At 35.4% G+C, this 25,039-nt stretch overlaps 1 protein-coding gene across 12 annotated transcripts in view; it reads right to left on the bottom strand.

Moving 5' to 3' along the window:
- Positions 1–205: 205 nt before the first annotated feature.
- Positions 206–25,039, bottom strand: part of RHBDD1 (rhomboid domain containing 1) — a 40,162-nt gene continuing 15,328 nt past the window's right edge. For 2 of the 12 annotated variants that reach the window (XM_080603976.1, XM_080603983.1), the window contains exons 4-7: positions 21,923–22,011; positions 20,408–20,467; positions 17,013–17,135; positions 206–2,746 (exon numbers count right to left, since the gene is read on the bottom strand). In XM_080603976.1, the coding sequence (XP_080460102.1) occupies positions 2,628–2,746; positions 17,013–17,135; positions 20,408–20,467; positions 21,923–22,011 (391 nt within the window). In that variant the 3' untranslated portion in view covers positions 206–2,627. Of the gene's footprint in view, positions 2,747–17,012; positions 17,136–17,968; positions 18,498–19,623; positions 19,692–19,910; positions 20,142–20,407; positions 20,468–21,922; positions 22,012–25,039 lie in introns of those variants that run through there. The other 10 variants (XM_080603982.1, XM_080603981.1, XM_080603977.1 and 7 more) reach the window with 8 other exon arrangements.

Raw genomic sequence — 25,039 nt, 5'->3', positions numbered from 1 at the left:
CTGTAACAATTTCCAAAACACCATGTATATTGGAATTGCCCAATAATCCAATCCTAAAACTTCCACCAAATTCAAAACAAGAAAAATTAGTCCTGATGTAAATCATCTGCCCCGCTCTGTATCACCAGCCTTCATTTCTAACAATATTGCGGCAGCTCCGCTATTTTAAAATATATGCCTTATTATTATAAAGAAAAACAGACAATTTGAAATGTACAAAAATTTATTTCAATTTTTTATATGAAAAAGTGAAAACAACTATTAGTACTGACAGTTTTTTATAGGCATTTAATTGCAAGTGCTTGACAAAACAAGAACAATAGGGGGACCGAAACAGATCCTTCGTATGAGACATACTAACAAGAGCTCTCATTTTTATTAACGTAAGTATGAGGAACTTCCTGCATTACTCCTCATGTGGTTGGTATTTATCCTTCCTTAACAAAAGCATGCAGGTGCTTTTAAATTTGTAATCACGTTCTTGATTCTCCCCCCCCCCAACTGATTAGTGAAATCCAGTGTCTTAAAATAATTTCTTGTCTGCTAAACTGTTATTTTAGTTACACAAACTTTTGACCAGAGCATTAAGTTCAGTTTGGGGAAACAACGCTACGTCCTTCTTCACACACAATTATTGCACCCTGAGCAAAATATACAAACACTATGCATTTTTTTGATATTTAATTTTAGAAGGCATAGAAAAGTTAGTCTGCAATAAGGTACAAGTATCTGCTGTTTTTTTCAGGACATTCAGTAGCCACAGAATATCAAACAAGACACGCATATATTGAAAAACAACCAAAACCGAGAATACAGAAATTTACCATCACTTACCTACTAACTTAGGATCTGCAAGAGAACACTATGCATAACATCAGTGTTTTAGTATTACCTCAACAAGGACATCCAAAGTCGCATTGCAGCCATATCTGTTGTCTCTCAGAGCCTTGAACATACCCAGCCTAACAATATTTTTGCGCTGCTGCTTCTTGGCATACAATCAGCAACAGGTATAAATAAGATAGACAGTGAAAGTGAGAATGGCACAGGTGGAGAACAGTTTTTGCATTTTTCTACTAAAAAAAGCTTCCCCTACATACGTTAATTAAAACCAGAAGGTGTACTCTACTTAAACAACATAATCACAAATTTAGTTTCAGGGTTTTTCTTTTCTGTATGAAAAATACAACACTGCTTTGCACTCTAACTCCATAGAGAGGTAGACCTCATAAAGCACATACTGCTGATCACAGATACCTGAAAAGAAACTATTAAATTGCTCATCCTAACACTTTAGTAAAGGAGCGTTGATTAGATTCAAAGAATTATGTGCCTAAAGACAATAATGGAATCATTCCTGTGCAAGCACATCTCTTCAGGACTGAAAAGAGTTACAGGAGTGTTCCCAGATTCCGACAAATTTCTTCCATCACAAGGTAAAAAAACATCTAGGCAATGAGTATTTTTTCTCAATGTTAGATACTCAAAAAACCTTCAGGTTTGCTAATTTACATCATCGAACAGGCAGATGTGCCACAAGCAGGACAGGCACTGTGCGCCAAGCAGCGAACAGAGGTCCCGTCCAAAGTGACAACCAAGCTCTTTGGTCTGCTGCCAGCTACTCTGGAGTTGGGTCAAGAAATGCTCTCTAGAAAATGAAGAACTCAAGGTAAACTATATTAAGGTATGATCTCCACAAGTCTGCAAACATCATGGGGACTGGACCTCAGATGAGATACCTACAGAGAAATAGTAGAATTTCTACAGGTCTGTAAACAGCATACACGATATAATTTCTAAGCCTTCTTCAAAAGGAAAAATAGTTATTTCCAAAACAGTAAGTTAACAAATAAATATATTTTCATGGCATATCGACCTCCACCTTCCTTTCCGTAAAGCTCCTAACAATAAGTTATTCCAACTCTGTAAAAGCACGTTTTTTATAGTTTTTTTTTAATTAAAAATGTAAACATTAGGATTGGTTCTAGGGAATAAGTAGTTAGAACTCAGTTTTATCACACTTAAGCTCTACGCTAAATGGCACATTTTAAGGAAGACTGCAACACTAAAAGGTTCTATTATGTAACTCCTTAGGATAACAATAGCTCCAACTATTTTTTCACACAGTTTGCAAAACTGCAGAAAAGCTTAAGCCCAACTCTTATGATCTAACTGTTGTCATCAAAGCAGTCTTTTCAAGTGACAATTCACATGCCAATCCCAAGAGTTACTCATCATAGAAAAATGGGAAATATGTAGGAAAGAACTGCATAGTTTTAAAATTACATTTCAAAAGTATTATTCTTTTCTGTGATGAAGAAAACCTGTTGTCTGAGAATACCAGCAGCCAAAAAGCCAATGAAGTCTTGAAGCTACAAAGAAGAACTTCGAAGGGAAAAAGTTTGGTGAAACCATCAGTCTTCTTCCAGATTTAATATACATCGAAATGGAGACTGGCAAAGATCACGTTTTGATTCCCAACTCATTTTTTATGCAAGTTCAAATTTGGAGCCTGAACTCACAAAATCTTCTGCGGTTTTGCAACAAATAGTAAAAATAAAAGAATAAATCTGCAAATATTTTAACTCTGAATAGCACTTTACAATTTACATCAACACCTGCCAACTTCATCTTCTGTCAAACCTACGAAGTCTTTGCCTTCTTATTTCCTCTTCTGAGTTCTGCTCGGGTGGAAACCAAAAACCATAGGGTCGCCGCTCATTATTGTATGTTGCTCCACCAAAATCTACAAGACAACGAAACACAACTGTTATTTTGTTCTGTAATTTGAAAAAATGCACGTATATCCTGTAATCCAAAGCATTGCAACACAAAGAAAATTGGGAATTATTTCCAGTTCAAATGGTTCAAGGACTGTCATTTTCCAACAACTGCTCTTAGAACACCGAAATGAAGAACACCACTAAAAGAACTCCCGAACCCCAAAGTCTAGTGTGTATTAACCTGGGAGCAAATGTTTTTCTCAGTCCCTACTTTATACAGGGAACTCCAGATTGTTAGAATATTTAGACATCCTCAGTAGCTACTTCTGGCAAAATAAGCTTTTGTATTTGCTTTTAGTGTAGCAGAACATGTGCTGACCCATACCAGATGCACATACAACTCCCATCCTGTTGGCAGCAAGCAATTTCATAAATAAACTCCACGTGGCAGCTCAGCTAGAGAGAATTATAAGTTAATGTGAGCAGAAATATCACACCAAGACTGAAGGAAGGTTCTCTGCCCTGGCACTGCAAGAGAAAACAAAGTAAAGCAAACGCTCACAATTCACATTAAGTTATGGAGCAAAGAGAAGATTGAAAGGTTGTGGTTACACACAACTGAGGAGCCTTGGGAAACAAGAATCAGAAACTGTTCTCTGAGCTCACTTACAAAGGTAAGGATAAACAAAGTAGCTTTATAGCTAACACAACAGTCTTTGTAATACTTGGTATTTCTTAGACATCCACCTCAGAACCTCATTTATATTAGCAATATTGAAAACCAGAGGCAAATGCTGTATTAAGCTAATTTTCAAAATGGATTTTAACTGCAGCTGTATCCTGTATCAGAAATTGTTTGTAGTGAACACATGAGGCCTGGTGTTTCTATTGCATAATATCAGGAAGTCCAATTTACAAAGGGGTTCTGTTAGTTTCTTATTCACTTAGAAGAGCATTTTAATTTGTAGAGTGCTAACCAAATGTAGGATTTTGAAAACACGTTCAGGATTTCTTCCGTGCTTGCCAAGCAGTCAAGCTCTTGGAAAGGACTTTCAGAGATAACTATAGCTGCTCAAACAGTGCTAAGCAGCAACAACATAAACGTTTATAAAATGAGAAGCAATGTTCAGAAGTATTTTTCAAATTAATTAATATACAGACAACTTAATTCATATTTTTGTATTTTATCTTCAGTTTGTCCCTCTGTTTCAATTTACCAGAGACGATCCTCAAAATAATTTAAGCTGTTACTCTGCTTCTGAAAAATGCTATGTCACTGACAACTGTTACATGAACTCCTTGGGACCTACCATCACTTTACCCCATCTAGATGCATAGTTCTCCATTGCAAAAGAGCATGCCATGCTAGCAAGTTCATCAAGTTTAAGTGATGAAATGATGCCACCTCTTTTATAATGTGCTCCAACAGTTTATCTTAATACCGTGAAAATTATAAATATACATGCATGGCAACAACAGCAAATGGACATTTGAAAAATTGTTCAGAATGCTACAAAAAGCTAATGTGTATTGGAAATCCTAGACCTTAGCACAGGGCAAATTGCTTCTCAATTTTTTTTTTTTTATTCAAAATCCAAGAACAATCTCATTGTCTGAAAAAAAAAAAACCACCAGTTCATATGCAGCATGGGCAGAATGGTTTTCATTAACAAAAAGATTCAGCTGAGCTAAGTGTTCATTTACTACATTTATTTTCCCTCATTTTACTTTCTTATACAAGGCGTGTTCAAAAAGAAAAAAACAAGCAGTTGTTTTGCTGAGACACACATGGGCTTACAATATTTCAAAACCCAATGAAAATCCTTTCTAAAGAAAAAATAACTTCAAACTGGAAGGCACAAAGCAAGGTGGCCAGTAAAGATCTGCAGAAGGGAAGCCTACGAACCGTCTGTGTGCTGTGCTGTGGAAGGGCTGACAACTGAAAGATCAAACTAGTAGGAAGGCAGGTGTTGGCTAGTGAACTTAGGAAGAAAAGTAGCATATAATGAAACCAGATTCAGCTGGACTGTTAGAAGAGCTGGTCAGGTCAATACTGAACACACGGTTTCTTCTGTTTCTAAGACAGATGATAGCCATAAGAAACATGTAAAACATTCCCTCCAGGAGGACAGAGGGCCTGTTTTGGGTAACACAAATACCTTAATGCCTTCATACATGAACTTGATTATTTATTTGAATCATGCCTCAGAGTCTAATCTTTGCTGTATTCATATTTTTCATATCATTCCTAGTCAGTCGAGGGAGGTGATTGTCCTGCTCTACTCTGCGCTGGTGCAGCCTCACCTCGAGTACTGTGTGCAGTTCTGGGCACCACAGTACAAAAAGGATGTAAAACTGCTGGAGAGTGTCCAGAGGAGGGCGACGAAGATGGTGAAGGGCCTAGAGGGGAAGACATATGAGGAGCGGCTGAGGTCACTGGGCTTGTTCAGCCTGGAGAAGAGGAGGCTGAGGGGGGACCTCATCGTGGTCTACAACTTCCTCGCGAGGGGGAGTGGAGAGGCAGGGGACCTATTCACTATAAACACCAGTGATAGGACCCGCGGGAACGGTGTTAAGCTGAGGCAGGGGAAGTTCAGGCTAGACATCAGGAAGAGGTTCTTCACTGAGAGGGTGGTGGCACACTGGAACAGGCTCCCCAGTGAAGCAGTCACTGCACCAAGCCTGTCTGAATTTAAGAAGCGATTGGACTGTGCACTTAGCCACATGGTCTAAACTTTGGGCAGACCTGTGTGGTGACAAGAGTTGGACTAGATGATCCTTATGGGTCCCTTCCAACTCGGGATATTCTATGATTCTATGATATCATCCAGACAGACTTGTTAAAGTAACAAAAGTTGTTAGAAGCACATACTTAGAGACCAGACTATCAGTCAGTGCCTTGGGTTAGCTTCCTCTAGCTACTGCGCATTCAAGATAATACAGGAGAGTTGATATAAAATAATCTCACTGCATTCTCCAGTGATCTAATAAGTTTCAAGATGTTTAGTCTACTTAACAAGGAGACATGCATTAAGCAAAATAGTCGATACACAAATTCAAACGTATCTTTCATTCCCAAGTATTGAAAAGGATTTGCTAACCAACTCAAGAGGAACCTTGACCTATTCTAGATATGCTACTTAACCTACCTTAGGTTAAGACAGAAAGATACCTATTTCTCTTTAGAGCAATAAGGAAAACATAGATTAACTTCAGCTACAAGGAGAATTTCAGGCAGACTGCATATTCAGCATAATCAAATAGAAGTCTTCAGCTGCAAATAGCAAGCTTTATTCATTTCTTTAGTTTATATTCATCTATTTCACGCTTCCACAGTACATCCTCCAAAAAAAGTTGAAGACCTTATGTTATTCCATGATCTTCTCTATGCAGATTCTTCCCTTCTGGTTCATTAGTGCATATTCACTAGTGTTTATGTGTATTTTCTAATTCCTTCTATTGAATGATACTAAGACATTCATTACTTTATAAAATTACTTAAGTGACTTATTTTGCTATTCACATGACCTGTATTTTATTCTCCTGGACTGTTTTTCCAGTAAGTTGCACAAATCAAGTAATGAACAACGTCAAAAACAAAAGGAAGTAAAGCCCTAAAAATGAGGTCTAAGACAGGAGTACAGCATGAACAAAATAAATCGTACGAAGAGTTTGACAAAAATCAAACTCAAAGGTCTGAAAATTTCTTCTGGCAAAAAGGAATAAACACAAGTAAAATTTCATCACCCTTACACACTTGCTTAGAATTAGGAAGTTACCCAAGTTCTGTCCTCAGCAGTATAAAACAACAAGCCTGTTCTTGGAAAGTATTTCTGTGATGCTATGAAACTTGGTTCAATGCTTCTGAATTGTAAAGCTCACGGGGCGTTTCTGGTCATTTCTGTACCAAACCCATAATTTAAATTTACTTTTGTCTTAACAGAGCCGATGTGAAACTATTAATCCTTATTACAATCTGTATTTTTTATCCATTAAAAAACAAAAATAGCAACAGTTAGGAAATGTACATACTGCCACAGGTAAGCCAGAGAGGTACGGATATCCTAAAAGCAGAAGACATTGCCAGACTCTGATCTAACATATTAATTTTTTTCTGTTGAGCTCATGCTGTGTAAAAGATTCTGCATTTCTGTTTGTTCCGCTAAGGAAATAAAAGTAGACATTGAAAAGGCAATCTTCATATCCACCTCCAAATAACTGAAAATGGAGACAGTGCTACATAGTAAAACTCTCATTATCTCAAAAATCCTGAATACCAACAGGATCAGAAATAATTCTGGCAAATTCTTTAATTACATGCAGAAACTCCTTTCTTTAATAAGGCAAATGGGCTTGTTTTTCCATTTAAAAAACTGTAAGAAGTATCCAGAAATCTAACTGGATACATTTTTTCAACTAGATTGCGTTTTTCATCCAAACATTGCTTCACATAAGGTTGATTTTAAAAAGTACTAAATAAATGCATTATTCTTGCTTTACATATGTCATAGTAACATATCAAAAACTGCCTAGCTGAACACTTAAGCTGTGTAATCAATTGGATAAATGCAGGCAAAAAGTCTCAAGTAATGCTTATCTGAATCACCATTTCTCCCTCTTGAAAAACACACAAAGATTAAAATTTTTTAGGTTCATCAAACATAGATGCTAGCCACACCTCCTCATGGACAACATGATATAAATAGTGCTACACAGACTCTGATGGGTTACCAAAGAACTGAACAAGTGCAGACTTCACACTCACTGCCACCTTACAATGCTTTGCCTGGGAACCACATCTGAAATATGTAACTGAGGCAATGTCTCATTAATCCTTTCCAGAATGGATCATTTCTCTCTGTACTTAAGCTTGCTAAACATAACCAAATTCATTAGCACAAAAAACTGCTTGAGCTAATGACAGTAAGACTTTCTGATCACATCCAGCCAGCTTTCAGGGCCAGCTGAGCTTGCTCATCGATGTTTACATGACTGCACGTACTACATTAAAGATGAAAGACAAAAGTGTCCCATATATTCCTTTTGAGCATAATTGTAAAACCTACCTGCACACTGACAATAGCAGGGAATGTGTGTAATTATTATGTGTGTATAAAATAATTATATATTTTTTAAATGCAAGCTACAGACTATCAATAGAAAAAAATTATAGAAGGGACACAACACGGTTGGCCTTAAGACCATAAGGATGTAGACATGACTTTGGCCAACAAGACACAGCATAGAGATTTCTAATTTTCTTGAAATTACTAGAATATGGTAATTTATTTAGTCAGACATCAGGAAAAGGTCCAGAACATTATTTTTAAGATAGTCTCAGTAAATAAATTGCAAGTTATACCCAGTCTATAAAATTAATCCAGTGATAAAACAACAAGAGAAAAAATAGTAAATCAGTGGGTAAATCCAAGATTAGGATTATTCACTGACCTTAGTCTGGAGCTGCTTTTAACTGTAAATTAAATTTGTTAGTGTTCTTAAGAATTTTAATATATTTAAAATCACATTTAAAAAAAAAAAAAAGCTTTGTCTTTCTTTTAGGGCATTTCTGCATGCCTAACAAAGACACAACAAAGAAATTCTAAACAATATCCATTTCCCAATGCCAAGACCAAGAAACCCAGATGAATGGAAAAACCAATGCAGACTGAAGCCACTCCAAAGCAACTACCACTTTCTCCAGAGTGGAAGAGTGTTTTTATGTAGCCCACACACAGCTTCTTCTAATTATGCCCACAGCTGTTAAGCAGAACTGCTTGTTCTCCAGCAAGGTGACCCTGCCAAACCCACTGTGAAAGTAACAACATTTGTTCCTTTACAAAAACATCCAAGTTACTAAGGAAAAAAAATAAACGTCCAGAGACCACTGAAGTTGATATAAAAACTCCCACTTGTATCACTGCGTCTTGGGTCAAAGCTCCAAGAATAGTTACTCCATATGCAGACCATGCATTTATAAATAGATGTAGCATGAATGTAAGCAAAACACTGCTAACTACAATTGAAGATTTAATTATTTCTTTATTGATTTCTTGCTATTTTCACTTTTCTTTGGCAGTTGACATTTTTGCATGAAGAAAAGCATCCAAAAGAAAGCTGTATTGACGATACCTTCCAAAATGTTCTTGCATACTTAGGAAGTCAGAAAAAAGCAGCATTCTGTATACCTTTTAGCATGAAGATCTAAATGTATCAGTATCATATGCTTTTTTTTTAATGCAAACAAAATTAATGGTTATTGAGACATAGAATAAAATCTTTAGTATCAATAATCAGAACCTAGGAACTACTGTGTCACTGTGACTTGTTGTTTAAAGACCAAAGGAAGTTAACCCTTCAAGGCAATGTTTCCAAAAACACAGGATATAGTACCAAGCATTTGATGGAAGGAATGAAAGATGTGCTGCACTGCAAAATGAGTGCCATCATCTCCAGGTATTAAATACTGAGTATAGTAAACTCACCACAGTGCTACATCCATGACAAACTAGAGAAAAGCAAATACCAGGACAAAACTTGGAGCAGAACAGCCTTGAAAGACATACTGTATTAGGGTATTAAACAGAATCTAAAGTTATGTTCTAAACTATTGAAGTGTACTAGCATCACAATGCTTCAATAATTTATTTTTTCCCACTTTCATAAGTGCAAACACTTCATCATTCAAGTAGAATAAGTCCTACTTTTAAATTACTGGCATCTTTTTAATCCCTTTAATACACAACTCAAGAGTACTGCACCCAAGCAAGCCCCAAACCTGAGGCAATCCTGTATGTAACAATTGGGCAGAACTTTTTCAGGAAAGACAGAATAGAAATTGTTCCCAATCACATTCATCTGCATCAACAACTTTATAATTGGACTTTGCATCAAAAAGTTTCTGGTAATGATCATTTAGCAGAACACAGCTCAGCTCTTCCAGTTCACTAAGCTGTTGAACTAGCCTTCTTTTGGATGTAGGACTGTGTCAAAGGCAAGAGGCAAAGGAGGCGTACAGTGCTCTTGAATAATGGGCAGGAAGGGAAGTAGAAAAGGCTGAGAACCAACTACTGAATAACACATGAGCATTCAAGTGCAGAGGAGGGCCGCAAAGATGATCAGAGGGCTGGAGCACCTCTCATACGAAGAAAGGCTGAGAGAAGCTGTGGATGCCCCATTCCTGGAGGTGTTCAAGGCCAGGCAGGATGGGGCCTTGGCCAACCTCATCTAGCGGGTGGCGTCCCTGCCGATGACAGGGGGGTTGGAGTTAGATGATCTTTAAGGCCCCTTCCAACCTGAGCCATTCTATAATTGTATGATTCTCTTAGTACATTTTCCTCCAGACACCTGAAGGAATGCCCTTTACACACTACACTTGAAAGGACTTTTCGCCTCATCTAGATGAACACCAATCGGAGTATATGCATTCGTGTATACTAATAATCCTAAAGACAGGAGAACAAGAAAGATGTGCAGCACTGAGAACATGAACAGACAGCAGAAAAATAATTTTCCCTGATTATGTTAATTCTGTATTAGTCTTTACATAATTTAAAATCTTGAACACTGTCACCATTGAACGAAACTGTACCAATACCTCAGTGTCTCCTCTCAAACCAAGCACAATTGGTCCTGAACTGCTTATTACCTGTGTTTTAGTGTCTGAAAAAAGTAGGCACAGCCATAAAAAAAAGCTAAAAATAAAACAAATCGAACAAGATGCACAAGATTTAAGACAGGATTATAAGGGATTCAAGTCCAAACCCAGTATTTTCAAAATACCTACACCTATTTGAATATACCTAGCATTATCTTTAGAGGTCAAGTGTATACAAAGTTTAAAGCAACTACTATTACATCCATTCTAACATTTCTGAGGGAATTAATTAGACCATGCTTTTGATTTAAGATCTCTAAACCAGATAAAGAATACAGCTTGTCAACATACAAAAACGAGAGCCCTAGATCTGAAGGAGCTGTGAATTCTGGTTGTCCATCCCATCTAACTTCCACTGCTGCACAGCTACTGGAACAGAAATAGTTTAACAGTGCACAAGGAGGCTTCCAAATGGTCAATTTTCAGTCCAACACCTTTCAGGCAAAGTTAAATGAACACCAGTTTAGAAAGCAAAGGGCAGCAACTATTTCAGTTTTCTGAAGCTAACGAGTTCATGTGTGTAAATTGAGATTTCAGAATATAACCATTTCTCTGCTTTACAGAATGATTTGTCACAGAATGGTAACTCATAGGTGCCAAAAGGCCATGGGTCTATGGTTCACACCAAGCCTGTTGTGAAAGACTTAGTGGCGCTTCTTCTTACATATCCGGTGAGCATTTGTCACCACTACAAAGAGAATCAGAACTTTTATTCCCAAAAATAGTTTTTTGTTTTGTTTTGTTTTAATACTACGCATCACTAATCTTCTTTCAGAAATTGAGTTCTGTTGCTGGAAAACTCTAGCTATGATTCTTGCTACAATTCTATTGCTAGAAAAAAGAGCAACAGTATTAGCTTTTCACTGGGAGATCCTGCTCGAGAACTCCCTAATTTATTAGTTTCCAGTGCAATTTCATCACTTTACTAAGAGATTCTAATTTGTTTAAAATACCAGTGCAGCACACGAAATGGAAAATTAAATGGGACAAGGGTCCCTTCAAGGAATGAGATATTCCTGAGACAAACTGAATACTTCACTTCTGACAGACTTATATCTGAAACTTGGTATCTATCTACTTAACTATGGAGTCCGGGAAGCAGAAGTAATATTGCAAATGAAACTGGAATGCTGTCTGAATACAACTACCCAAGACAAAAATCAAGCAGAGTCTGCAGTTTTGAAACAAAATGACAGGATTTTGCTTATCTGTGTCTCATAAATAGTGAAAAAGAACTGCTTGATGAAATTAGGAAGATATTTTATACAATAAAGAAAAATCGACGGCTATCAATAACAAACATTTCTACTCCTAGGCATGTTGGTTTGGATTTTTATTTATTTTTAACTTACAAGATATTTATCTTTTAGATAAATAGTAACAAGAAGAAAGCTCCAATGGTAAACTTGCTTATTAGCCTCAGGAAAATTTTTAAGTTCAAAAGCATTAGGAAACCAGGAATCAATAAGTATTTATAACAGAATTCTGGCTACTATGGTCTGCTACTAACACCAAGCATACACCACAACTTCACGTGAAAATGCTAAATATTTACCAATTAAATTTCCTGGAAATTTGCCTAAACAAAGTGCTAGCAATCAGTATCATAGACCACATATGCAATGCTAGAAAGTTATTTCTGAAGATATTTAGAGCAAGAACTTCACTTGAAGGAGAGAGCTTTTCTCCCAGAACATGTTTCTGGGTACCCAAGACCAACTAAAAGAAAAGTTGGCCTTTCAGAATCAGATGCCAATCACAGCACGTGACTTTATGAAATGTACTTTAATCTGACATCATGCACTGCGTATCGAAGCATATAATTTATTTTAAGACATTTCTACAGAAAAACATTTAAATGCAATGACTGGCATTCCTACCATAGCAAAAGGGGAAAGACAACCCTGCCTGGAGAAAAATGGAATTATACAGCATTTCTGTTTCATACTACTCACAATCTTCAATGGATTTAGCAAGTTTCATAGCCTAAATAGAAAAAAAAGCCCAATCTCAATAAAAGAAAGCAGAAATGGGAACTAAATTTAAATTCAGAGAACTGCTAAGCCAGATGACTAAATATTTCATAACCACATTGCAGATGTACCTATGACTGGTACATACTGGGCCATCTAAACATTTTGATTTTTTTTCTTTAATTTAAATCAGATTAGAATCAAAGAAATGCATATTTGCACTGAAACGTATGAGGACTATCTATATACGTATATTTCATTTTAACCACAAAATACAAAAACTACATGTTTAAAAACTTTCTTCTTAAGAGAAAAATTCTTTTGTGCAGAGACATGAGCACGCAGGGGATTCTTAACATTATTGAGACTGAAAGACATAAACTTAGAAGTCCAGCTCACAAAAATACCCACCACCCACCACCACAAAAATCCCCATCCCACACTAATCCAGATATTTCTTCTGAGCAAAATGGCAAGGAAACAACAGATAAGAACAAGAGAGACGGTATACCGGGGTTACCGTATACAGCTGCTAATATGAGGATTAAACCAAAACAGAAAGCCATATATTTTTAATTTCATAGTAAAACCATATAATTTAAATATCGTAAATAAATTTTAATTCAAACAGTAATTGTCCTTGTCTGACTTAACTAAAGGAGAAGTTATTGTAATTTGTGAGTAATATAAAATTACTTTATGAGAATCAGAATGAAAATAAAAAGTAACGAAAACTAATGCTGTTTACACTGGTTGTTGTTTGACAATATCTAAAACTAGTGATGGAAAGAATATAAAGTTCTTTTTAGTAAATGAGCTTAGGTCATTATGACAATTTGACAGACTGCCAAAACCAGTGCCTACATAAATCTCACAAGCAACCCTAGCAATTACTTTTTCTTGCATTAGATACCTATTATTATTATTATTAAAGAATTTTTCAGGATATGGCACAAAAATAAAATTGCAGTTCTGGAATGTCTGAATGTAGATTAAGTAGAAAGACAGTACCTTTATGCTGGGTTTAGATAAACTCATGTATGGGATTATATAAAAATAATTACTTAGATTAAACTTGTTGCCTGTCTTAATACAAATTAGTTTTCAGTTGTGGACAAGGACTGATACCAGGAAATTCTGGACTATGCCACTGACTCTTTTAAAAGCTCAGCAGGATACTAACACAGCAGTTTGTAAGAATGGATCAACATTCCGAATCTAATAGTACATTCTGTGGCCTAAAAACCCTAATAAATACATTTGTCTAAGAAAAAAATTATGTCTATTTTCAGCCAAGCCACAGAGCAAATGTGATAGTATAAATTCCACAGTTGGAAACAAAAAGATATGGAAATACTGCCTTGAATTTTGGTTCTGGTACCTGTTTTTACATCCATTTAGCTGCCTGTTTCAAATTACGTTAGGCAATTTTTAGTCATGTTAAGTACCTGTTTCATCATCCATATAATTGCAAGCTACAGCAAATGCCATGCTTCAAGGAAAAACGTGTCCTGTTCAAAGGACAATACTCACTCAAGCTTTATTTTTCAGACTGACAAAGAAGAATACTCTATTTGCTCATTACCACAATACATTTCATTTCACACTTTTGTCACTCTGAAGCAGGTATGATCAGTTACAAACTCTATACTACTTTCTTTTGGAAATAAGATGTGCCCATAGGTAACTTCAACCTTTAAGTAGCTTGTTTTATTAAATATTTTTCAAAGTTGAGCTCTGAAGTCTTACTTTTCCAAACTAAAGTACTGTGACAAACAGAGAAAGCTGCAAAATTAAAGCACCGCTGTGAAACCACTAAAAACACCACCTATATAAATTTAATTGTACCAAACTACATTGGAAACAACATACAATATATTTTCCCACTTCGCTTATCTGTGAGGTTTAAAAACTTGACCTAACACTGAAAACAAACACGAGCATAGACATAAGAAATGCTGTCGTCTCAAACTGAAGTTAAAAATGTGACTTGGTATGCCAGTTATCTGCTAGCGAGACATACTTAGCTAGAGATGCTATTTAAATTCTTTCTCGGGTTTCAAAGGGCATTCTCCAAGTAAGAATACATTTCCTCTTACAGTTGAAAATCTATCTTTGTCCAAATACAGCACAGTACTTCAAAAAGCAAACAGAAAAAAGCACTTACCTATAGTGATGTAGATTATTTATGGCTACAAATGGAAAGCTGCAGGTGTTCCATACTGATGCATGAAAGACTAAAATGTATGCTGTCCAGTTTTGTATATTATCATAATCTTGTCATTGTTATTACAAACTGACTTCATTTTATGGCAATGAAAATAAAAGCATTTTCTTTTATTGTAATACCAACTCCTACGTGCATATATTTTCTACAGTGAGCTCAGAATTTGACATCTTTGGACGCTTTGGATTTGAGTAATAATTTATGTTTTTGCCTTCTGCAGTGTGACTTAAGGCCTCAAAAGAACATCAAAATGGCTTTAAAACTACATCTAAAGTCATCATTCATCCAAAGGCATGAGGCATCCATTAAATGCCTAGGCTCCAATGACTCAAAAGCCATTAGCACTCAGCTGTTATAGACAAAGCTCACAGGAGCAGGAGTCTTATATAGGGTGTTTTGAAAAACAAGTAAACAAAAATTCACAGTTCTACTGTGCTGACAGTATAAAAACACAAAAAAATACAAACAAGGTTCATGCTCTTGCAAGACAACACATTCCAAAACACTTAAAAGCTTTGAAAGATTTTTCTCAAAATCAATCTGTAAAAAATGATGTAAAACATCAAGTAAAAATGTCAGTAAAGTGAAAAAATATCCCTTCCATTAAAGCTCACTTTAGACCCATTCCTTCTCAAAACCTTATTTAGGACAAATTTATATAGGACAAAATATGGATATTACCTGTTTGTTGTGGTGGTTTTGCTGGTTTTTGCTTTGTTTTAAAATGTCTAAAACAGCATGAACAATATCTAATTTGCCAACTTTTGCTGGCAGACCAGATGGACTAGATGTTGTATTATTAATTTGCTTGAAAGCTAAGACCCTCATCAGCTTGAGTTTTTCTGAAAAGTTTGATTTAAAAGGAACTGCTCAGATTATTATCATTTCTAAAACTTATTACACTATTAATTTTCCTGCAGGAAACAGTGTTTTTTTTTTGTTTTGATTTTAAGTTTATAGTCTCACAATATTTATGGACAGTTAGAAGCCTAAATATGTAGAACTACAAAAACCACTTTTTTAAAACTAGTTTTCCTAAAAGACTGCACTTCAGCCTCAAAAGTGACTTCTCACAATAGATGGAAAGCAAAAGGCTATATTTACGTTAAAAAACATGTTAATCAATTTTTCAAACTGAAGAAACCTTTTCATAAACAACATTGCCTCATCTGCTGCCTTTTTAAAATTATCTTCCAGATAACACATCCTTCGTAATATATATGATCACAGACGGTGCGAAAGAAAGTGATGACGACTTGTCAAGATATTTACTTTCATATTTTGCCTGATATTTCTAACAGCCATAAATCAGTGATGTAAATTAATTTTCTGAGTAATGATTAATGAATAGTGCATCTTGTTTTAAGAGTTGCAGTGACAAATATGAGTTTCTGTATCTTTTTCCTAATGAATGCTTCCTTGCACCCAGGAAGTTAGAATACCAAGACTATGAACAAAAGAAGAAAAATTACATTGATAAGTGGCAGTCAGGTTATTTTTATTAAGATTTAATGTTAGAGCTTCATCAAATTTAAAAGAAACCTTTCAGCTTTGACAACTTAAGGAGAACATAAAGCCTTTGGTTGAAGTCACATATTGACATACAACAGATTAAAGAGCAGCTTTTGACATTAAAAATCTCAATACCAGACAACACATGCAGTAATTTTTGTCCTTTGTTTCATCACTTAAATATAAAAATGTTGCACAACTGATGTAAACATTACACCTGATGCTTTAGTAATGTACTGTTAGCCTAGTATATTTTCGCTCTAATCGCAGTTTTCAGAATGAGAAATATATTGTACTAAGAATTTTTTCTGTTGACTTTACTTGCATTATAGAAAAATAAAGTATATCCTAGTTAATATATTTTACACCAATTCAACTAATAATTTGCAATTAAAAACAAATACTGTATTTATTCCTAAACTGCTTTTATTTTTTCTTTTGGTCTTTCCACTAGCTAGCACAAACTTTCTTTAGGGTCAAAGAGGAAAATGTGAAGAGTAAGACATCCATACGTTGCTCCTCAAATACATATAAAAAGAAAAAAAATACACAAAAAGTTTAAATATTGGCAGCATCAATTCCTCTGTTATACTGCTCCCTACTACTCTTTAGAATGTGAGGGGTTTACTTGGCACAGCAACTTAGTTTACTTCAGTTTTGTTTGTTATAAGAGCAATTCTATTACTATAGAAGTAGCAGGTAAATCAAACAGTAAGCAATTACTGATAAATGCAGTTACACAAAGAATGGTACTCCGTCCCCACATGTCATTCTCTGAAAATTCTACCAGTAAACTTTTGTCCATTTCTGAATGGATGTCAAAAGACTGGAAATAAATCATGAACAATACATCTTCCCCGTGTTCCTCCCACCTCAATATGAATCATAATTTGATATATGAAATGCAATAGAAACCTTACCTCTTTCATTAAGACTGTTTAGCACTGCCCTTTCAAGCTGTTCTTCCTCTGTAAGCCCACCTGTATAATCGTAGTAGCTTCTTGGTGTTGTGTATTGATAATCTGGATATCTATAATAATAATCTGTAAAATTAAAAGGAAAATAAACTGATGATATTCAGTGGGAGGGGAGGAAGCCAGACATTATCTTCGTTATCTTTCTTCCACAAATTTGTTTAATTTGGGAGAGAAAAAAACTATTAGGATTTTTATGATATGCCACGAATCAAAATACATTTTTGTGATTTGCAAAGCCAGACTACAGTAACAGGAGAGAGAACAATAATGACAAGAAAGATGCATCAAACATCTCCATCTTTTATCAGTTATAAATAAGTGACATAGAATTACCATTATTTAAAGTTTCAATCAAATTGAAAGATGGTTTTCATCATCTCCTTTTAACATTTAAACATCATTACTAGGACACCTTATCTACGTCACTGAAACAGCAACCACAAAACAGGTATGCTTCAGGCTTTTTTCCACCCGTCTCTCATTTCACCCTAGTGGCCATAAACAGTATATACGACTGTCATCCTAAATTCAAGTAATGTTTGAAATTAGAATACACATGGATGAAGACTTCTGCATTTTTTGTAGGAAAATATGCAACTAATTTGTGCTATGTATGCTCTGAACAAACTAACAAAACCCAAAACACACTGCAGATCTCATCTAATGCCACAGCCACTGTATGTTGCCTCTGGTAATGACCACCAAGCATTTCTGACCACTTACAAAATCTGTCAAAACAAGCATGAACAAACCATCATCCACCCAAATCCTTTTGGGATTTAAAAGAAAAGAAAACAACCTGGCAAGAGACTTGAATGAGAATCTCTTCCTTTAACACAATCTAAACCTGAACACAGAAAACCTCTGCTGAGTAAAACTAAGGAGAGAAGTGCCATTTTTCTATTCCTCTTTTGTATTGTCAGTATATAGAACTTTGGATATTTAACTTCTCTTCTAGACACCCGGACAGTAGGTTTTGAAGAATCACACAGCCAGTTTCTCCAAGTGATAGAAAACTTATACAAGATTTTCCAAATGAAAAAAATAATGAAAATATTTGTGTGACAAGTACAGCATGCCATTCTTTTCATCTTCAAATTAACACAGGATTATTATTGATGTTGATATCTCAATAGTTACATAGATTTAATGTATAACTTTCCTGTGGAGTTTCTGTGATTAATACCAAGCACAAACTACAAAGTGAGGATATATATAATTTTATATCCATGTTTGTGCATGGATGCAAATGCACGTTATACATGGACACACAAGAAAGTAATTTTGCCCATTTGTAAATTCTTCCTTTTTGGAACATACAACAACTAACACTGGCAGAAATTTTCATACAACTGCAGTGAAGACTTGGTATTATCCTCCCGTAACTTGAACTTCTGCCATTTCTCAAGTTATTTGCTATTCCTCTGGCTAGAAAGAGATAAATACATAATTTCAAATCTGTATAAATTAGGCATATTGTTAACAAGCTTTAAAAGCCTTTCAGTTATACTGGCTATATTTAAGAGACAGTTCTGCAGAAAAAAATAAAATCAACTGCAGGATACCTTTGAGCTGATATATATAAAGATAGCATCTGAAATATATATCTATTCCTCTCATTCCCCTCTGCATTATGCTAATCTGAATGAATGTTGTTTTCGCTACAAATCTATTTTCTGGAGGCTTCAAAACGGTGTGCATGAAGACTATAAAATCATGGTGTTATCTGATGAAAAAGGATGTCATTTTAAGTTTATTTTAAGTTTGCTCTATTGTAATTTTTTTGTGATGTTTTACACTGTCATCAAGATGTAAGTGCTGACAAAGCTGCAATCTTTTATTTTACAAAGAGAAACAATTCAGTAATATTGACATGTTCAAGGTGTTCCTACTAATCAAAATAAATGTCCCTATACTTTATTCATGAACTGCATTTTGAGAAAACCTAATTCAGTCACCAAACGCTAAATGTGTTAAAATCACACTTGAAATCTTCATTTTCCTTCTAAAGCTGTTTCTCTGTACTGGTTCATAAAATCTGTTCTTATCATCTATTTATTTTGTATTTAATTGGTATTTGAAGTCAGAAAGTAATAAAGCACCAATACCAGCAAATGAAAAATTAATCAAGGTAAGAATGTACTGCACATGCATCATTAGCATACAATACTAGAAAGTTTTCTTAATTCACAGATAGCGAAATCCATTACTATAACACACAAAAAGCAAAAGGTTAACTCTTCCATGAAGACTCCTATGAATAGGTGAAAGAAAATTATGATGTATATATACACAGGGAATGAACATATTAAACATATATCTTTTATAATTACAATTATAAATCAATTCAGAGTATTGAATTTACTACAGAAAAATTATTTACATCTAAAGCCAAGCATGCAAGATAGGATAATTTGTGTTAACCTTGTTCCTTTATCTCCCTTTCATACACACTAGCTCAAAGCAACACCATGGTTACTTCGGGGACTGCCCAAGACACACAACACAAAAGAAATTTATTTTCCATCAGTGTACCAAATCTTTTTCTCTGGTGCTATGTCATTATTCATCATTCTAAATATACTACATGAAATATCTTCCCTTCTCCCTGATTAGGGAGACCTGGAAAAAGAAGTAAAGGGCAGTTTGGAATCTGCTCCTATTCCTCAAGAATTGTCTTTTACACCCACCCACACTCTGAGCAGCTGGTGTTTATAGAGCGGATGCAACAGATTACTGAGTTTAAATGTCAAGTGCAAATTCTTATCCTCATTAGCAAATCAAATTCCTTTTTCTGATATAAATTCTTAGTTTCCACATGCTACTGTATTGGCATACTGAAGGAAGATTTGGTCATTACCAAGGTGGAACACAGAGCAATGCAACAGAACAGTAACTATAGCTCAGCAAACATCTGTAACTGGCCTGAGACTGCCAGTTGGAAACAGGTAGCTCACACTCCCTTTGTAGTCTAGATCCTAGAAAGGAATGGGTAAGTTTGCCAAATCAGGGCAGATTTACCAATGTTTAAAAGGATGCTTCTGGTAGACAATTTCCTCCTTGCTGCAGACTCTGCAAAAGGGATAGTATTGCCCCAGGGTAGCATTTTATAAAGTCATAACCTTAATGTAAGGTTTAAAGATTCTTGTACAAAACACATCCAACACGGTTCCCCAAGTAGGAAAAGACAAGGCCAGACAAACTGATTTTGATTAGCAAGTGCACATATAGGCAGAATATTTGGTAGGTTCTCTCTCATTAGCAAAAATTATATCCATATTTGTAATGCTGAAAGTGAGCTGAAATAAGTTTTTAGGTAAGTGGGTGAGAGCATTTACCTGAATAACCTGAGTAGTAGTCCCTTGGCCTGTCAGGATCAGTGAATGAAGTAAAACCACCTAAATATAAGAATAATGCATGCACTATTAGAATAAAACAATCATAGTCTCTCTTTAAAACACAGAATCAAATTTAAGCAACATACCCAAGTAGACTAGAAAGATGCAAACCAACCTATGATCTCCAGAACTTATAATGAATAATTTCTGCACTGAGATTGTACATTGGTAAAAATGGGTTAATGCATAGAGACCTTAGGATTGGAATAACACTGCATTGTTTGTGCTCTGCTGACAAAAATCACCTGTTTAATGGAAAATCCCTTCTTCCAGTCTTTAGTCACACAGCAACCTTCACAGCAGCAGGATCTCTACATTATGTCTCACTAACAGTACCATGGCTCTTATCCCAGAATCACAGAACAATTCTGTTTGGAAGGGACCTCAGGAGGTCCCTAGCCCAAAACCCACTCAAAGCAGGGTCAGCTATGATATCAGACCAGTTTATTTAGTCAGGGTTTTATTCTGCCAGGTCTTGAAAACATCCAAGGATGGAGACTGCAGAATTTCCCTATGCAACCTACTCCAATGCTCAACAGTCCTAACAGTCATCATGCCCCAGAAAGAGAAAATATTAACTTTTAAATAAGTAGTGAGTTTACTCAAGTAGGGTAGGAACTCTGATGCTTCGGTCTTTATTTTTCCACTTAAAACTGCTTTCCACTTAAGCATATATGACAGACTAACACCAAACTGCGATAAAACCTCCCATGAGAATGCACACATCTGAACAAGCAATTTTTCACTGTACAAACACCACATCCATGATCAACTTAATGGCACAGTCATAAATAAGGTGCCCAACTTATTAAGTAATCGGACAAAAATTCTGACAACCAAGTCCAGCACAACTGTTGTTAAAGGGCTCAGGTTTCTAATTAAAACACTGAAGTTTAAGGGCATGTTCATATGAAAGTTTGTATGGCTATATTTAAAATTGTTTGTCTGAAGATGTCTAAAGATTCTACCTTTAAAAAATTACTTCTACAATACGAAAAACCGTATCAACTCACTATTGGAAAGCTTGGGGAATCTTGCAACAATTTCTCAAGCATCCCACAATCTTTTTTGAAATTTAGCAGCTTCCACATGAATGGATACAAGCAACAGAAACCCATCATAGAAACACACTGTGTTCTGACATATGTCTACAGCTTCACCACTCTATTTAAAATGACATTTTCATTGGCATCTTACATGAAATATTTTACTTTAAATATGTAATTTAAAAACAAAGGTAAAAACATGATACCTGAAAGGCACCTTTAACACAGATAAGAACAAGTAAAGAAAAAAAGTGAGCTTTTCTTCTGCATTCAGTTTATCAGTCAGTGTATCTTTAATCCCCTAAAAACTGCTGGAATTGCCTCAATGTCTGCAAGTATATAAGGTTTACTGAATTTTAAGACTAAAAGTGGCTCATGCAGATTTTACAAATCAAACCAAATTATATACCTGCACAGGCTTTCATGATCTTTTTCAGAGGTCCCATGGTGTACATCAGTCCAACAAGAATCCCTGCCAGATGCCCAGCGAAAGAAGTCCTAAAAAAAATGATAATAATAATCTTGTGAGTGACGGAAAGAAAGATTTTTTCTTTTTGGTAGGAATCCTTTAGGGGAAGTGCAAAGTTTGCTGTAACCCAGAAAGTCCCTGAGTAACTAAGCATAGAAAAGTGACTTGCCTGCAAAGACACAGGGTAATGCAAACATTTATTAATTTCTGCTCTGACCTACTCAATCTGATTTCTAACATTAGTGTTAATTACTGATTAAACACACATGTGCAGTTTGCAAAAAAAAACCAAACTTTTTTTTTTAAAACCTTATTCATTTTGAGGAAAAGCCCCAAGCAAACCTCACTCCCAGCTGTGCCTGAGAAGTATGGCCACAACAAATTAAAGACTGAGCTATAAAGTTAATCACGTAGTTTAATACAGTGCTCCTTGCAAGAGTTATTTACTTCCCTCATTTCATGATTTATAGAAGTATCCTACACGGTTTGACCTAAGCAACTTATCAATGTGAACGGAAGTGCCAAGTTTTCTTTCTTCATAAATACCCTAAAAGTGGTGGGTATATACAGTTAAAGAAAAGCATGTAACAAATATCCTGAAAAAGCCAGAAGCTAATTGGAAAGATCCCTTGAATTGCTTGTTTAGCAGATAGAATACTGTTTCCCTAAAAGCTTTTAAACTGAAGTCTTATTGAGGTAGTAAACTAGTTTTAATTCAGAGAACTTAAATCCACAGAATTGCACTGAAATGTCCTGGTAGGATCTGCCAAAATTATTTCAAGTGAAAGCATGAATACAGTACTATCAATACAACCCCACCATGAGTTTATCTTAACCATAAATGCATACCTGTTGCAACATGTTTGTAAAACAGTGCTTTCAAAATTAAAAGAACAATGAGTGAAATGCTGAAATCCAAGTTTTTTTCTAAATATATCAACAATTTCTTTTTAAAAACTTATCGCTGCCCACTTTTATATGGAATGAAAAGACTTAAAAGTCTTGAGAAATCACCAACATGGAAGCATAAATGTAGTATAAATAAGGAAATTTGCTCCAAGTATCACCATGAATATTGTGATTTGATAAATTCATAAACTAATTTTCAGCACTCAAATTAAGAGTTTAGTGAAAAAAATTAATCAGGTTCTTCATCTTTATTATGAATTTGCCAAAGCCACTTTTTTTTTTTAAAGAGAAAACATTTCCTGAACTATGCAATTATAAATAAATCAGCCCACTATATTTATAGTGGCTGTCCAAACAACAAATACCATTATCTTTTTTTTTCCCCCCTTCCCTCTATAAAGCAGAAAAGGAACTTCTGTCTGAAGTAAAAATAGATTTAAACATACATTTTACGTTCTGGTCAAAAATCCAAAACAGATATAGTAATGATACCATATGCACTCGTGATGGTAAAACTTCCAGACACCACTTGTAAAAGTATGTGAGAAAAAACATGTGTCACTAGAGGGAGATAAAGATCAGATTTAAATTCACTCCTTTGCCACCTACTGAACCACAAACTTGAATTCTGCTACGCAGAGTTGCAGCTCTCCCACAAGTAAGCAATAGCATAAATGTTGCTGTGAAAATGCACAGGTAAGAGGTAGTTAGGGATTAGGGATAAATTAGGGATTTATAAACGAACTAGTTTTCCAAACAGATTTTTCTGGAACAGATTTTCCAAATTAGGAAAAATACATCCCTGACGTGGAGAATGCCTGTACACAAAAAACATTAAATACTTGAAGATGCATTACACTAGAAATTACCAACATGAGACTGATTCACCTATATTACTGGCAGTGTTTTAAACAAATTTTATGCTCATCTAAGCACAACGCTGTTCCACAAAACCCAAAATCAAAGCCTTTGCTTGCAACACAGTGAAGCTGTATATTTATACAATATGAGCAATCAGAAACCTTCAACTTTAATAAGTCTTTTGGGGGATAAATTCCACTTTATGTCTACTGAACAGTGTTTAGGCACCTAGTACACTAACCTAATACTTGTTTTATTATATTCAAGGAGAACGCACTAATAATGAAGATGTTTAAACAGCTTTTCCTAAAGCAAAAACAATACCAGGTACACTGTCACACATATATGCTACCACTGACATGCACAAAATAATTATATTTGATAAACCAAATCTTCATATATCTCGTCATACAATTTGTGTGACAAACACAAATACGCTACTTGTAATTACTTAGGAAAAGCAATTACATAGCATACAGATAGAAGCCCTTATATTAGCAAAATGCTTAATGTTTCATCCAAGTTAAACAAACATCACTTCCTGCAACGTTATCTTAGAACGTGTTATATTCTAATTTACTCTAATGGTGACTTAATACTTTTTTTTTTTTTTTGCTAGTGTGTAATCTATATTATGGAAAAGATCTGTATAGGCATTTCCTAAATGGAACAACTGAAAGACATAGATACTATGCAATTTTACAAAGAAAAAATAGTTATTCTATTAAAAACTTCAAACCTCAAAATAAAAAGTGATAGGACAATGGGGAATGGTTTTAAACTAAAAGAGAGGAGATTTAGATTAGATGTTAGGAGGAAGTTCTTCACTCAGAGGGTGGTGAGGCACTGGCACAGGTTGCCCAGAGGAGCTGTGGATGCCCCATCCCTGGAGGTGCCCAAGGCCAGGCTGGATGGGCCCTGGGCAGCCTCGGTTGGTGGGCCATGGGCATGGGGGTTGGAACTAGGTGATCTTTAAGGTCCCTTCACAACCCAAGTCACCCTATGCAAACAAATGAAAAAACAAGTTAACCATACAGCTGAATTCTAAAGTAGTCAGACTGTCTTTTGCAGCTGTTTTGAAGATAGGTTAGTTTTGGAAGACTGGAAGGGTATTTCTATACTCAAGTAAGTAACATCAAAAGCAGAAAACGGCTATGTCATGAACAAATCAGTCAAATCCCCCAGGTTCCCTCCTTTGACAGGGCTCCAAGCCTCCCAAGAAAGGGAGAAATTGCAGACGACAGGCTGTGAGAATGAAGCACTGTCTCATGGCATTTCTCATGAAGA

This window comes from Anser brachyrhynchus (genome assembly GCF_964034855.1).
Source record: "Anser brachyrhynchus genome assembly, chromosome: 9".
NCBI classification, from domain to species: Eukaryota; Metazoa; Chordata; class Aves; order Anseriformes; family Anatidae; genus Anser; species Anser brachyrhynchus.
This window is presented reverse-complemented; position numbering and strand designations above follow the sequence as displayed.